General features: G+C 32.5%; 1 protein-coding gene across 2 annotated transcripts in view; it reads left to right on the top strand.

The window, feature by feature from the left end:
• Positions 1 to 4,975: 4,975 nt before the first annotated feature.
• The window catches only part of LOC125067989 (transcription factor Ken), a 33,381-nt gene continuing 21,809 nt past the window's right edge, over positions 4,976 to 16,547 (top strand). Inside the window, exon 1 of one of the 2 annotated variants that reach the window (XM_047676934.1) lies at positions 4,976 to 5,311. Coding sequence is in view for 1 of the 2 variants with exons in the window: in XM_047676929.1 (XP_047532885.1) it covers positions 11,582 to 11,652 (71 nt within the window). In the remaining variant the exon portion in view is untranslated. Of the gene's footprint in view, positions 5,312 to 11,272; positions 11,653 to 16,547 lie in introns of those variants that run through there. The other variant, XM_047676929.1, reaches the window with a different exon arrangement.

Genomic DNA, 16,547 nt, shown 5'->3' with positions numbered 1-16,547 from the left:
CGTATTTTTTTCGATTAAGTCAACTTTCAATAAAATTCTTTTCTTAATGGTTATTACGTCAACTTTGGGCCTCGCACCTGAAACATATAAACTTGGTGTCGGTGATTTATAAATTTATAATATGTATAATGAATTTTATTAACATTCTTAAAGCAATTGGTATGCAATTACAATTTCTTGAATTTGTGTATTTTATTCACAAATGATTTTTAACATGATACAGTAATAGTTTTGGTAATATAAATAATAACTTATACAAACAATAGAGTTTTCATGTGAATATTACAGTTTCTGTTCAAATAAACTTTACTTAACTGGTTTTGGTTGGTATGTATACTTATAATGGCGTTGTGTATTAATTATCCAGAAACACGTATAAGAATATGATTAAAAAAAATCTATAAATAATAAATGCGAATAATAAAGGAGTGAGTGTAATATGTACGTCCTCCAGTGATAATTTCCACTGTCCACTTACCACCACTTACTTAGCAGTCGTTATTGCTCGCTCTTCAAAAAAGTCTTAATAGTTTAAAACAACTTTACACTTTTCGAAATTTATATTTTATTATTATCTTTGTTAAAATTATCTTTTTATTAAATTAAATACATACGGGCCGAAAAGTTAACCTTCCTTGTGACTTCGCCGTAGTCGTTTAAAAATAGTTTTAGTTTATCACAAAAACTACTATATAATAATACGTATATCATATGAACTATAAAACAGGAGAAAACTTATCCGGTGATGTTTGAGATATAATACAACGTTATACAAACTTTAACTTCAATCAATAATAAAAGAAATCTCATGAAATACTTATGTGATTTTATAACACATTACTGTTTTAAGTTAATGTGGCTTATTGCGAGTTACAAAAATAACCTTACCTTATTTTAGAGTTACGCTACTACCTAATAATTTAATTATTGCATATCTATATGGGATTTGTTCGAGAAATTGGCAGGCGTTGAAGAATTCTACCCTGGCGAAGATACGGTATTTTCCAGGGTTATAATATTATAATAATCGCTAACTGTTCTATATCGCACATATCGCACTATATTTTAGCAGACATATAATAATACTATACATTATAGCTTTAATACTATCACTAATATTAGTTTACTGGACGTCTTAAGTCTCAACACACTGATTTCAGGAACATTAATATGAAAATACAATTAGATACAATATTATCATTAGTATGAAAAAGATGTAACGCGGATGAAACCGCAGTATATATTTAGTATAAGCATGAGAATACATTTTCATTACAAAATGACTAATTACGAACGCAATATATAATCTAGGAAAACTTTCGCCTATATAACGTTATTGCGAAAACCTTATTTATTTTATTTCAATCTTTCACACACTCGTAAGACCTACTCAAACCAGTTTCCATCATTTATGATTCCATGACGTCACAAGCGAGTGTCTCATTTATATATACCGTGAGATATGAGGAAAACTATAATTACTGTGCGTAATTACATGGTAGGGAACCCTGGTGGGTGTGTACGATTCGCCTTTGACCGGTTCTATTAAACGGTATGACAAGGGCGTGATGTCAGGCGACATTGCAATGAATCACTGCCCATAAAAGGATCGTTGCACAATCAATTTCAAATAATGATTGTACATACCATTATTAAATTAATAATTTAGAGTGAAAATGTTCTTAATGTCATACTCATTATTGCTTATATCTGCTCAATCGACGGTCTTAAGACACTACGAATAGTATTTCGATCAGTACTAAGTAGGATTTCTTGAGATTTAATTTATTTTTGACTATGACACACACTCATACAAATATACAGTCGAAAATACAGTGTCCGCAATAGGAGACGATAGGCATTTCCGATTATGAGTGTGCTCCGATTTCGTATACCGAGTTTCTTATACAAATGTAGCAACTAATATTTCCAACACCTTGTCTGTAATGAAAATTAGAAGCAAGTGGTAACGTTTTCGGTAAATACAAAGAGAATATATTTTATTTGTATTTTATTGCCTCAAAAAGGATAGTAAATGAGCAGCTTTATCCATCAATGCGCTATCATCTTAAATCCCTTGTACCTGTCATTACAATGGCTCATTAAGCATTAACACCGAAACATTGCAATTTATAACGTAGTAGTATGTATTTGGCGGTCGGATAACCCAAGTGGGCGCACAAGCGACTCCACAGCGATTGGTAGCAAAGCCTATACACTAATAAAATATTTACTTTTAAATAAAACAAATCACGTAAATATAAACAAAAATATCATATCATCTTTTTATTTCAGTAATAATAACATTTAAACTAAAATTTTGTTTAGGTTTACCGGTTTCGACACGTTTTGCTGACAATCCAGTCTCTGTCATGTGATGTGATGATTAATATCTGCGTGAAATTAACTTGAATTGTATACTCATACATGTTTTCGTTAGTTTCCAAAACTTTTCTCCCTATTAATCATATTCAATTCGATTTAACATTAGTTATACTATTAGCTTGAATTCACGAGGTTTTAAACGTTTATCAAACTATTACTTGGTAAGGTGAAGCGTAATATATTGTATCTCTAACGTCATACTTTCATTCTTTCTACTTTTCACTTTCACTAGTTTAATACATCTACGCGTATTTAATTTTATTAGGATTTGTGACCTCTGTGTTTTCCTCCCTATGATTTGGCAGTTCAAAGAAAATTCTCATAAAGTCTATTATCGCAAAGATTAGTTACAAGTGCTTACCCAATTTAATGAAGACATTTTTATAATACGTATTAATCTAACCGTAACTTATAAAATGTTAAGGTAAAAAGCCAGACAATAACGATAACGATTTTTCTATAAATAGTGACGTACACTCATTACGTACGAGCTCATTGTCCAAGGTTTCAAATCTGCCACTGTACCCTATTAAATAGGGTAATAAGGCTTTACAAATAAGTCCCAAAAGAAAAGTTAAGAAACGTTTTTGTGCTAAAGATAATTAACCTATATATAGTTACATATTTAAATTATTAATTAATTCTTTTAGCATTGCCTCCATTTGTGAGAGGATGACTTTTTCACGATATCGAAATGGCGAACCAGCGGGAAAATTCTGCTAGCATTCTCACCGCCATTCCACACGCTCATGGACCGTATATCAATTATTACGATCTGTTTATATTTATAGCTTTTATTTAATGTTAAGTGTCATGTAAAAAATGTTTGTCCACTTAATTTTTTTAAATACCTGTTGCTTTGGCGTCATTTTTTACCGAAATCGCTTTTGCGGGATACATTCATAATGAATTTTATTTCGATGATATTTATTAGTTTTTATTGCTTAAATAATGCTTTCAAGATACCTAATTGGTCGACGTTTAACAATTTGTACGAACAAGATGTGATATACAGTGGGTGGTAAATCGTGCTTGTCAGTTTATTAACAATTCATTGTACATATACGAGTATTATCAGGTTCGATTACAAAACAATTGCAGTTCTCTCCTATGATAAAGGATGATATTGCTGTCCATTACCATCCGCTCCAATTGAAAATTTTGATAACAAACTAACAATTGTATTATTATAACTAGCTCACTAGGTTAGCAGCGTGACTCATTTACCTACATTCGAATATAGCCTCCTTGTATACAATCGCAGCTGCTCAATAGTGAAAATGTGTTAGTTAATATGTTTCTTCTCAATGATAAAGACATCTTTCTCACGGATTTCGGTCGCAGCGATTATTCTAGAGGATTATGTATGTTATGTAATACTAGTTCGTTAATTCCTAGTATTTCCTCATTCTCAGAATCCGATGGGACGACAAAGCGGAAACGACTGGACGTTCAGAATCAAGACGTTGATTTTTTCGAGTTCGTTTTATACTTATATTCATTTATTCGCCTTTACGTACTTTCGGAGGTAAGGGAGTGTGCACACTTCCAACATACACCCTCCGAGAGTATGCTAAAAATATTTCGAAGGAAAAATTCAATTTTTCGTCACCCGGCCTATATTATAACTGAATACAAGAAAGGTGTTCTGGAGATGATTTTGTTTATTTTAATACAAAAATAAATTTAGAACTTTATGATCTACCGAATTTTTTTTTTATTAGTTCTAATTAAACTGATAATGATTAGTGCAAAGACGCTTTCTGTCTTTATTTATGGAAGGTAGCACAAATACTAATGAGATAATCGTGTTAAGATTGCGTTTAGTGTTGAGTAACTCAACTACAGATTAAATAAGCGGTGAAAGTGTTAACGAAGTCCTAGTTCGGTGATCATAAAACATTCTCTCATACCCATGATATTGCCTTTTATGTTTTTATGCGTGTCGTATTCAATGATGGTTTTATATTCATTGTTTTTTCATTTTTCATACCAGTATAAGTAGTATTTGAGTTATTTAGGAATTTGGTTAAGATGTACATCTGACCTTGAATTATTGTGGTAAACCACTTCTATGACAAGCGAATGAGTGATGAATGTACATATTAGTGCAGGCTCGCGAACCATTGTGGTTCTGTAACTAATTGACTTGGCACCTCACGGCCGAACTACAGCGTAACATCTCGATTCTCGTCGAATAATCTTTGGTGGAGAATGTGCAAGAAAAATAACGTTACCTATCGATAAGTAATAACTTTTTCGCGGTGATATGGTTTGTAATGATTTCAGTTATATTCTTGTTTATTGGAAACATATATATACAATCAGGTAAGAAATAAACTGCCTTTGTTTCGGGTTTCTGGCTACGTCGCGTACATTACTATGCTGCGCACGTATACCATCTGCCCGTAACACTTACAGGAGCAGCATTACAAATCGTGGCGCAGGAGTGGCGGGAAGCGACCTTGGTGCAGCGTGAATCACTGCGGCGAAAGTGGGAGAAATGTGCCACCGCGCCCCGCGCCCACCGCTTACTTTTACTTTCCAGCGTGGCGCAACCGACGGCGGCGCCGGCGCACGCCACTCGCCCGGCGCCCGCGGCCCGCAGCGCCGTCGCGCCGATACATTACGCGTTCTCCTGCGAACAGCCCGCGCCCGCGCCTGTGACTGTGCCCGGATTACAGTGCTTAAGTGCTCCTAGCCCTGGATTCAGTTTAAGTGTGCCGCGGTGAAAGTCGAAACCGGGTCGCCGATAAGCGTTGTGCAACGCGCGCGGAACTCGCGCGCGGCCTCGCACTCTCCCGCAGGAAGCGTGTCGCAAGCGTGGAAGTGGCGCAAGCGCCGGGAAACCGCCGCGCGCTCCTGCGCGCACCGACACCCTGGATTACCCCGGCGAGGATCAAGTCTCATCTACCATTGTCCCTCGGTAAGAGCTGTCAACCTTATATTATACTCTAATGACCCTTTCTATGGTTTTTGTATAGACTCTGTACATGTTTCAACGTTTCTTTATATATTTCAAAATCATATCATCGCTTGTATTAAATGCAAGCATCACATGCGACTTCAATCTAAGCATTTAAGAGCATAGTGAAAGGGACACGAGAGTAGTACCAACACACTTAAGTGCTACAATTGGCGTCACCGGCGACTGAACTTCGGTTTGGGTGTCGGAAACGCAACAAATAAAGAAGTGAAATATCCAAGGACAATACAACTTTCAAGTGATTTCGCGCGCGGCCGACAGTAAAAACTTCGTAACGCGCCTGCGCAACCTCACGGTCTCACTTTCGACTTCTACGCTGCGCCGAGCCTCACTCTACGAGCAACACTTTCAATAGCTATTACAAAACATCTCGGCATGTCGTTTTCACTTAAAATTCTCATTTCATCAATCGATCATACGTCATTTAATGAGTGAAAGCGTTTGCAGGCCTTTCTTATTTCTAATGATAGCGATGTCATCAAATAATGTAAGCAGTTTACGAATCGTCAAGTCTTGATGTTACCTTTATTTAGAAAACCTTCCAATTTCCAGACCGCAGTTTTACTGTTATTGAGTTGGTGCCACTACAAACAGCACGTTTCAAGCAACTGTCATCATTAAGTAGAACTGAAAGGAACGCGGTCCAAGGCCAGTTGGATAACGAATTTTCGTTTAATATTAATAAATGGCAGCCACGGTCGATCGTGACGGATTCAATGGTTGATGCGGATGCATACCACCGCCCGCCATTGCCACCTTCGAATAACACTTTCACGAAAAGCAGATAAAAATAAAATACCAACCGAGATAAGTTTAAAATATTTTAAGCGATGATGTGCAAAGAAAGTTACTCAATAGGTATGTAGATTACTAAGCGATGATTTTGTACAGAAAGTGCTAGAATAGTAGTTATTTTTGTGGTTCTAATTGTATTTAAATATACCCCTAGGGAGACTGAATCCTTGTCTATTACTATAACGTAATTACGCAATAAAAATACAAAACTTTCCTTTCAAGAGATAAATGTGGGCGTAAGTTTAAATGTCGAGATTAGGATATACGATAAAGATCGTTATTTGCCAGTGACAAAAGTACAATGAATATAGTAACTTACAATTTTAACTTTCACTCAGAGAAATACCGACTCGGAAAGTTTCTCGGCGTCGTACGCAACCGAATCTTACGGATGACTTCATTCTTTGTAAACGTTTCGGTGGGATGAAATTTTAGTCAATAATTACAAAATCGATTTATTGTAAAACTTTTTAAATGAAATAATTAATTCTTTACAGATTATTTTGAAATGCATTACTTCATTCGTTTGGTTTTTGAAGTTCAGTCAGTGTAAGTTTTTGCGTTGTATTAAATATATTAAGTTAATTAAATTTGACCGTAATAATTATTTAAAATAGCTACTCGGTTTCAATAACTAGGTATCGCGAGAACCACATAAAATAATTTTGTTAAGCACATTCTTCAATCGAGAAAGCAATTGGCCACCAAAGATCTAACAAAACTGCACTAACCCAAAATAATAGGAAAGATTTATCACCCAATAGAAATGTTTTAAAACAACTACTAACAAAAGAAGATATTAACAATCTATCTATCTATATAAAATAAAAAACTCTTATAAGATCCTCATGACAGTAAAAAATCCATAAATAGAGATCCTATTAAAGGTTAAACAATTCTCGACAATCGGATACAGATTTGCAAGTAATTTGAATTGATTAGAATTTACAAATAAACAATACATTCCAGATATAGACAAAGGCGTAATATAAATCGTGACGAAAATTACAATCAAGAAAATATTCTCAAACGAAAACAATTCGACACAGTAACGAAAGATTCGAATTATAATTCTAAAATCGACTTTAATTAAAATTAGGCGTTTAAAAATTCATATAAATTCATAAGTATGAACATATCATATAAGGCGTTTCGATTTTGAAATCGAAAAAACTAAAAAGGTTTATGGCAGAATAAATATATCGAACATTAAGACATTTTCGGTACTAGCTTCTACCCATCTTTGCAAGGGTAGAATGAGTGTCTATATAAAAAGTCTATATAGTTATGTATGGTTGACGCGGCGCCTCCACGCCTCCTTGTCGGTATGATTCTTTCCAACATATTCAACGAATCCTCATATTTGAAATATTAATTTAACTTTAACACTCAATAAACTCATGATTCACTCAATCCAATGGTGAAAAACGAATGAAATTCCCCTTAGTTTTTGAGTTTATCGCATTCAGGCACACAGCAAACAGACTACTAGCATACTTGATTTTATAATACGTAGTGAAACAAAAAAAAAACAAACAAAAATATACCCGTAGACGTTTGTCTCGTGTAAGACGAATAATACGTATAATTTTATTCATTTATGTGTTTTAGTTTTATTGTTTTAATTTCAAAAATATACAATGAAAATATATATTTTTTAAACTACCTTCAACTCATTTGGCTCATAGTTAAGTACATAAGTGCTATTGAGTACTTTAGTATAAAAAAGTCCTGTCACCAATACCATACATTTATCGACTAAAGTTACATTTTCATATTTAAAATATATTTTTTAAGACTTGTAGAAATTATAGTACTATCAGTAAGGTATAACTTATTGAAAACTATTTATTTTTAAAACTATAATCCTTAGTTAATTTATCTTCTATATCTACCATTATCATTATTTTAAAGAATAGCTTAATTTATTTCTTGAGCTGATTTTCATGCGTGACTTCATAGGTAATATCGACAAATAATATTGAATATGCTCTTCTATAAAACCAGTTAATGTGCTTGCACTTTCGAATAGCCTACTCCCATCGAAGAAGGAATAAAGGTAAACAGACCTTAGCTTTACGTATACTACTACTACTAACAGTTCTTGATTAAAATTCTATTCCACTTAACTACTTATATCCACTTTAATTTCGCGCCCTTTATCGCAAATCCTTAATGAATACGATAGATTATACAAGCTCTCGAAGAATATATATCGAAGAATAATACGCGTCATTTCCATGTCAAATCTTGTTTATTTGTCTTTTGTCCTCTAGTAGTCGAAATAAACTGCATATCAGTCAACTCCGTAGAGTGATTTTTAAGTATAACTTTAACGTAAGCTTAACTCTATACACAAAATGTTACTATGTGAACATAATATTATGTAACTGACCCTGATTATATGATATTAGAATGATACTTGTTTAGCGTCCGATATTTACATTACTTTTTTGATTATTTATCTAACAAAATGCCAAGGAAAGAATCGAGCATATAACGTCTTATACTACTTGTATCTTTTACGTAGCCAACCGTACTGGTTATACTAGTAGGAATTTGTACAAGCTAGTCGTGGTAGTTCTCTCTCACTAATTCTACCGTAACACAACCGTATTTTGTATTGCTTTGTTTGAACGGTGTTTGCGTCAAGTGTAATTACAGGCACAAGGGACGTAACACGTAGATCCAATGCTCGGCGGCGCATTGGTATTAGTTGAAACTTATTGCAATGTCAGTATATTTAACGAGGGTCAACCTTAACATAAGCTATTAAAATTTTTTTAAAACGTTATCAATATTAAGACTTGTGAATATATAAATAAGGTTTTTAAATGTAATTTAAATAATATGTTAATGTTATAATCTATTCATTCATTGTATCAATAGCTTAGAGCCTAAGACGACCTTTATTAGGGCTATATATTGAAATGTCGATTGAATTATATCGTGGAATATGACGTAGATTACATCTTTATCGTTTTTATTTTGAAATAAATTTAATTTACACTCATCGAAGGGTTAACATCTGTATCACAATATATGCAAGTATATTTTATACTAAAATGTTAATAGTTATAGTTTCGTCCAACATATGCCCATGCGGATTTACATATCCAAGGCTTTAGATTTTAAGTATATATTCAGTTATGCTGTTTATTTCTCATTTAATGTGACAAATATTTTAATCTATTCGAAGTGAAGCAAATTCCTCGATTATTTAGTACCTACATAAAAGATTAGGTTACTGTTACAATATTATTGTCGACATTTCACTGTGAACTCTTGTGCTTAGATATTTTGCAAGCTCTGAATAGACTATTGTTTTGGTACAAACGAAAGGTCTTACTCGTTCAGATAAATAGATCCGTGTAATGTGACAGTTCATTATTAATTACCAACAGAAGCTCTTTGTGTAGATTTAGCCATTATTGAAATAGGGGAAATAAATTCACATAGAGAATTAACATGTTAGAAGGATAACCTTCAGTAGACGAAAAGATACTGATAAATAAATACATAATTGACAAAAACGAACCTAGTTGACCTCTTTGTGGCATAATATAAATGATTTTAGAAGATTTTTTGCTTTAAAAAAACAAAGTGTTTTTAAAAAGATTGAAATATAATACAATTCTACCTACCTGCCCAATTCAAATGTTGCAATTGTGTGTAGAAAAGAGACAGTAACGTAACCTTTCACTCGTTACAAAATAATGTTTCGATAACAATATTTATATGTAAATTAAAAATTTTAAAAAAGAATACAATTAAGGCAATTCTCACAGATGCAGAGGCATTTATATAAGTTCGCGGTTCAGATGATATTTGCGAAGTTATCCAATCGCTTTTCTAGACAATGAGAATGTGGAAGCAAAAGTGAAATGCTGTTACGTTATCAACGGAACGAGTTTGCTTACAATATATGTTATTAAATAACCGCTTCAGAAACTTTTGATATTCTATACTTAAATTAATTTTAAGCGTTTTAAATATTTTAGATTTAATTAAACTATATAGTTCAACCTTCAACTCTCCAACCTTAATATTATTAAAATCTTACTAAGTATGTATTTTATCTGGAATAACTCTGTATATCCGACTTACTAGGTAACATTGAAATTTTTTCATTTTTTATTGACGGATTCTTTTGACGTTTAAATATTTCGATAATATGTACATACAATGTCACGTAAATATTCAAAAAGTTATTATTATTAGTGTTACATTGAGTTAATTGTATAAAATATTGAAACGAAAGCATGTCTAACGACCCACTTTGCATAATTATCTCAAATTTCATTTGCTCGTTGTGCAACGCTCTGACTGTGCGCGCCCGAAACGTGTCGTAGCAGAAACATCATTATCAACTTTCATTGCTTCATGCTCAGTAATTGTGCTATTTGTCCTGCAATAATCACTTGGCAAAACAACATCTCCCTTCATCGTTGTAAAAATATTTCGATGTTCAGTTGTGTCATTTCTCTCGGCGAAGGCTTATATCATCAACTTCATTCCTCGATCACGGTCAGCTGTATATTTACACCGGTATAACAAAATATTACTTGTGACTGTCAATTAGTATGACTTGACTTTGACCTAAATTTGTTCGAATAGTGCTTGCTGTCTCACAACAAAAGAACATCTTCAATTACTATACGACGAATCTGAAACCAATTTTGGGCTATCAGTATTTATATAGATTTAATACGAAATAATCTACGATGAACGTATAGTGTTCGTGTGATATTTTAGTTTCTTTGGTTAATGGAGTTTTGATTGCAAATGCAATTGAGTGCACTACTGTGCAGTTTTAAAATAAACTATACAATGGAATCATCGTTTAATCAGTTAGAGCCGTCAACGGCAAGTAGGTAACAGCGGCGTAGGCGACGGCGGTACACATTGCAACGTGCCGATTCAAATCCAAGGTCTTTCCTAGTGGAAGAGAACGGAGTTTCCTGCGGCCGCCTATCTCTGCACACAACGATAGTTGCACGTGCACGCACACGCGCCCACGTGTCGCTATTCTTTGTGCTCATTCTTTCCTAGCTACCGCGAGAACCCATCTTCTTTTTGTGCCGTCCGCTGGCGTTTGAAGTTCGAGCCTCCGAGCATTTCGTTATATAGGCGTCGGGCGATGCGCGCGCCGCGCAGTTACTGTGTCACTGGAGCCCGCGCGAGAGGTGGCCTGCAAGGACTGTACCGCGCCGCCAACCTTTTTTTCTGTGCGTGCGATGTTTTCACTTTCGTCATTTTGACCGGGCCAGTTTGATTTGACGTCGCTCGCGCACGGACGTGCCTAGAACCGGACGTTGTGATTATCCTGTGATCGCTGGTGCTTCGGATTGTTTTGTTTTTTTTTTTTTATCGTATATCATTTTGTGAAAGAAATGGCTGTGATGCAGTGCTAATATGTTCGATAGTAACATACTTTTGAATTTCTACAATGAGATTGCGAATAGAAGTGCACTACAGTTGGCAAGGTAAGGCATTGTTGTTTGTTTACTTTTAATTCGTGTTGCGTTATTACGTGTGAATTGGTGTTTGCGCGGTCCGGCGGGATGAGTGACACAACCTTGTGTCTAATGAACGCACTATTCGTCTCTTCATCCGCCTCTCGCCTTCGCCTCTGAGCCTCACTCGGAGAGGTTAATAGGTTCACATTAGATCGTGGTTTGCGAAATCGACTGAACTCAGCGCATGAAATGCGCCCGCGCCGCTTTTCCACGCTTAGTTTCGCGCGCATTCGATGCGCAAAATAACTATGAATAAATTGTACATTATTATAAACCAATGCGTTTGCGGTTATGGAAAGATGGCCTAAATATGCAATTGTGTAGCAAAAAACATAGTTGTATATTTTAATTACATTGCAAAAACATTATTGTACGTATTAGTGTTTTTTTTTTTATTTCAACATTTATAATGTTATAAATATTTTTAAGCAATGCCAACGGAATTTGAATATGAAATATTTAAAATTGAAAGTTAATTCAACGACTGCAAGACACGGTTGCGAAATAAAAAAAATACTTTTTAAGTCATTAAGAGTTCTAACTTGTTACTGATTGTTGATGTGTTCTAATTTTTGAGTTTAATTAAAACATTAATATTTAGAAAATAAATTGCTTGTACCTTATTTACAAGAAACTCAATTTACCACACGCATAAATATTTTGTTTTTATGGGTACATAATAATTTGTACGTCCTTCTGAACGCGCTCTCAAATAAGATAGCACCTTTTCGCAACGCATAGTTATCCACCCTAAAAAGAGAAAAAAAACACCATATTTGTAAGTTCTAACTTACATAGGTTGTAATACGACTGAATTGATAACCTCTTTCTTTTTCAAAACATCTACTATTCACATAACATTTTTAATTTTGAATAAACAAAAAAAGTGTCCATAAAATATTATATATATTATATTTGCTTATTGTCCCTTTTTTAATTATATCTTTTTTATTATATTCGAAAGGTAACCTACCGAATGATCGGATAAAATATATCTTTATAAATTTATATTTTTAAAATTCTCGGTTCAAAATAATTGTTATCATTTTTTATATCAGAAAGTAACTCGCTACCGTCGCGTCGCCTTGAAGATTTCATTTAATCTCAATTGATAAAATTAATAAAATTTTGAAACCAATTACTATAACATTGATAATAAACTTGATAGTTCTAATTATTTATTATTGCCTAATATGGATTATCAATAATTCATTTATCCAATGAATACATTTTTACTGAATTCCAGCGATTCTAAATGAGCATGTATCAGTATTCTATACGATTGTAAAATAGTGCCTTTCAGTGACATGAACTTTAATAACGTTACCGAAATAAAAATAAACTTTAGTCAAAACTCTCACAAGAACTTAACAGCCGTCATTTTACAAATGATCACACTTATTAAAAGCGTACAACACAAATAAACTGTATTTTTTTTATTACTAGCTTTTACGCAGCCTTATTTGCGTTTTATTCGTAACTTTCAATCGATTTTTATTAAAATCCACTTAGTGACGACGAAACATACGCACAAAGTACTTTCGCATTTATCCTCTGAAATAAATATATTTAAATTCATAAAGAAGAACACATTTATATTATTGGGAATTATGTCCGTACAATTGTTATATTTACAATAATCTTAAAATATTTCTAACCTGTTATTTTTTTCTTTACAAATCGGTGCATCATTTATGACGTCATCGCTATTATTGGATTGTGTCAATGGATGCTAACTGTTGGCACAGTTTTTAAAGGTTTAAGGGCAGCCTAAATTTAATGATCCAATGTCATTTAATCTTTAAACAAATGCATCGAGCTCTGAGTAACGATATGAATCGTTTTATGAACAAAATATTCATTAAAAAGCTTAAAATATTTTTTTAATGCTTAAAGAATAGTTCGATATATTTGTTATCAAATATGGTATAATTTTTCAAATTTCACAATAAGATAAAATGCATTAAGGATTTGAAAATAAGTATTCTATTTGTTTTTATATCAATTCTCGAATTTTTCATATGAATCTAACGCGCAGTAAAATATACTAAAAAACGTGACACATATTCGATTTATTCATTACATATTTAAAAACGAAATGTTTATATGAATTATTAGTTGATCTATTTATTATATACGATTGAAAATTTAAAAGTATTTATTAAATGGGAAGCATTTAACAAACTTAATTTTGAAATTCACAAATAAAAATAACAGTTTAAAAATTACTTCTTTCCGATGTTAATAATTATGTTAATATCGCCGTGACCTTTGTATATGTATATGCATATATTTTGTATAATTTATCTGTTAGTGTATTCGAAATTTAAAACGAAATGCGTCAATAGAACGAACCTTGATTTTAAGTTGTTATGAAATTGAAATACTTAAGCATTATTTATTCCTCTTAATAAATATCATAGTAACCTTCGATTTGTATGATTTATTAAATTTTTATGATAAGCTATAACGGTTTCGATAAAATATGTAACATTTTGTACTTATCTTTATTTCTATTGAGCGTAAAGTTTATCCGTCTCCTCGTCCGGAAACATAGATATAAAAGCATTTGTACATTTATTATACTGTATAACTTTTCTAATACTATCATTAAAATAATTCACTACAGTTGCGAGGATATGGTGGAAATATTTTTATTAATATTTATATTATTATAAAAAATATCTATTATTAACATACATAAATTAAATACTAAATATTTATGGAATAATGTATACGTAATACGTATGTATACATAATACTGCCACAGAAATTGAAGGCTACAACTGTCTTTATGTAAATAATAACGTCTGTGTTTATTTGGCAAACTTTTAATTTATTTTGCTTAATTTTATTATTACAAAATATCTAAGTATGTTCTAAATTGCTTATCCTTATTCCATTTTAATGTTATGTAACTTTTAATCTGTATAGTTTTGAATGAAATAAGCAAGAAGCAAATTAAGGAACAAAGACAAATTTCTAAATAAAATTAAACGTTAACGGAACAAACCATGCCACGTTCTTATAAGAATAGACACTCATAGTCCTTTTTTGTAAAACATTCATTGGTTAGTTTTAATTTATTATGTATATTTTTAACTTAAAATCAGTATAGTATTTAGGTAATACGGAGAGCAGGGTCAAGCTAATTCTATGAAAGCCAACTAAAAATCCTTATTAAATTGTCGCCTTAAAAATTACACCATCTGATATGATAGAATAAATATATATACTTAAATTTCTTTTGTTTTTGACCACAAACTACGTTACATCACTCAATATGAGTGCTACATGTGTATAACTGTATTGGTTATTATGTACACTCATATCGTATTCATTGACATAAATATATACTTTATACTACTAAAAATTTTCATACAAGATTATTACTTATATTCGTCGTAAATTATCGTTGCACGTGGCGACGTTCCAATTTATTTTACAATTTATTTATTTTTCCAATAAAAGGGTTAAGTATATAAAATTAATCTATTTGTGACAAACAAACGGTTGGTAACCGCAATGGCTCTAATTGGACAATGAATCATTAGTGCGCCTTTTTCCTGGAAAAGTTACGCTTGTAGTAAGAATTTGTATTGCGTGGAGAAAAAATGATTGATAAAAGATCTTATTGAAAATAATCTGTATATATAAGAAACTATTCAGAGTATCGATGCACTTTCTAAACTATAACACATATAGACTTGACATTTGGCGGTGACAGGCACGTACTGCACAACGTAAGAGTATTCTCTTACGTTCTGAGAAACTGATTTTCGATTGTTTTTAAGGGCAACGCTACACCTATGCAATTATTTAATTCTATCAATCAACTCATCCTTAAGTGTAGTTCTGTAACACAAGGGAATATAGTTTAATGCTTCTTGGATTAGACCGACGTGCCGCACTAATATTTTTTACTCTTAGCTTAACTGCGACATTTATACTAATTAATTTATAATAAAAATGTAGTATCGAGCAAGATTGGATAAACAACAATATGTCATTCAACTCAATTTATTTATATTTTAACTGGATGGGCAACTTGTTAGTTGTTTTTTTTTTACATTTTTACTAGTAAACCGCTATATTATTTTAGGTAACGTACCAAATGTTATATTATAGTACGATATATTTTTAATCCTTTTAGTGCAAATAACTTATTTTCTACAGCAATCACTAGTCGAGTGTGTAATAGGACAAAGTTAACCATAGCTTATATGTACGTGCACTCGAAGTACTCAGTTAGGAACACAATCAAACAACACCACACTCAACAATCAAATATAAAAATGTGCCTGTTTAGAATTTTGTAATATCTGCTAATTTCTTTGTTATTAAAAAAATATATAACGATTATATAGAAAGTCGTAAAAGATCGATTTTATAAGTTTTAATAAATCGGCTTGTCCTTTTTCACTATCACCTATCACTAGATCACCCTTAAAAAACGTTATCCTAATGATGATAAGGAATTATGAAATTACTAATGCTCTTCCCGGTTTATCCGCGTTAACAGTTACAGCTCCGCCCTCACAGCGTAATGTTATATAGCCAAATTATTGAAAATAATATATATCTGCCATCTATCAATATAAACTATGTTTTTCTACAGTAACACCAAACAATGAGTCATTGACATGAGCAATTTACATGAAAATAATATTCAAGAACAATATGTTTGAATCCAGCTGGAACTAGGTTTACAGCTTCCAAAACGTTTCCATCTTAAAGCAAGCGTTCATGTCGCAATACAAGCGCGGTCATTGGCGTACTGCGAAATACGTGACAGAGGGAACATCCATCTATTTATAATCTATTTTATTGAACATTGTATTGTTTTATTCATTAGCTATTGA

The sequence above is a fragment of the Vanessa atalanta genome, chromosome 1, assembly GCF_905147765.1.
Source record: "Vanessa atalanta chromosome 1, ilVanAtal1.2, whole genome shotgun sequence".
In the NCBI taxonomy this organism is placed as follows: Eukaryota; Metazoa; Arthropoda; class Insecta; order Lepidoptera; family Nymphalidae; genus Vanessa; species Vanessa atalanta.
This window is presented reverse-complemented; position numbering and strand designations above follow the sequence as displayed.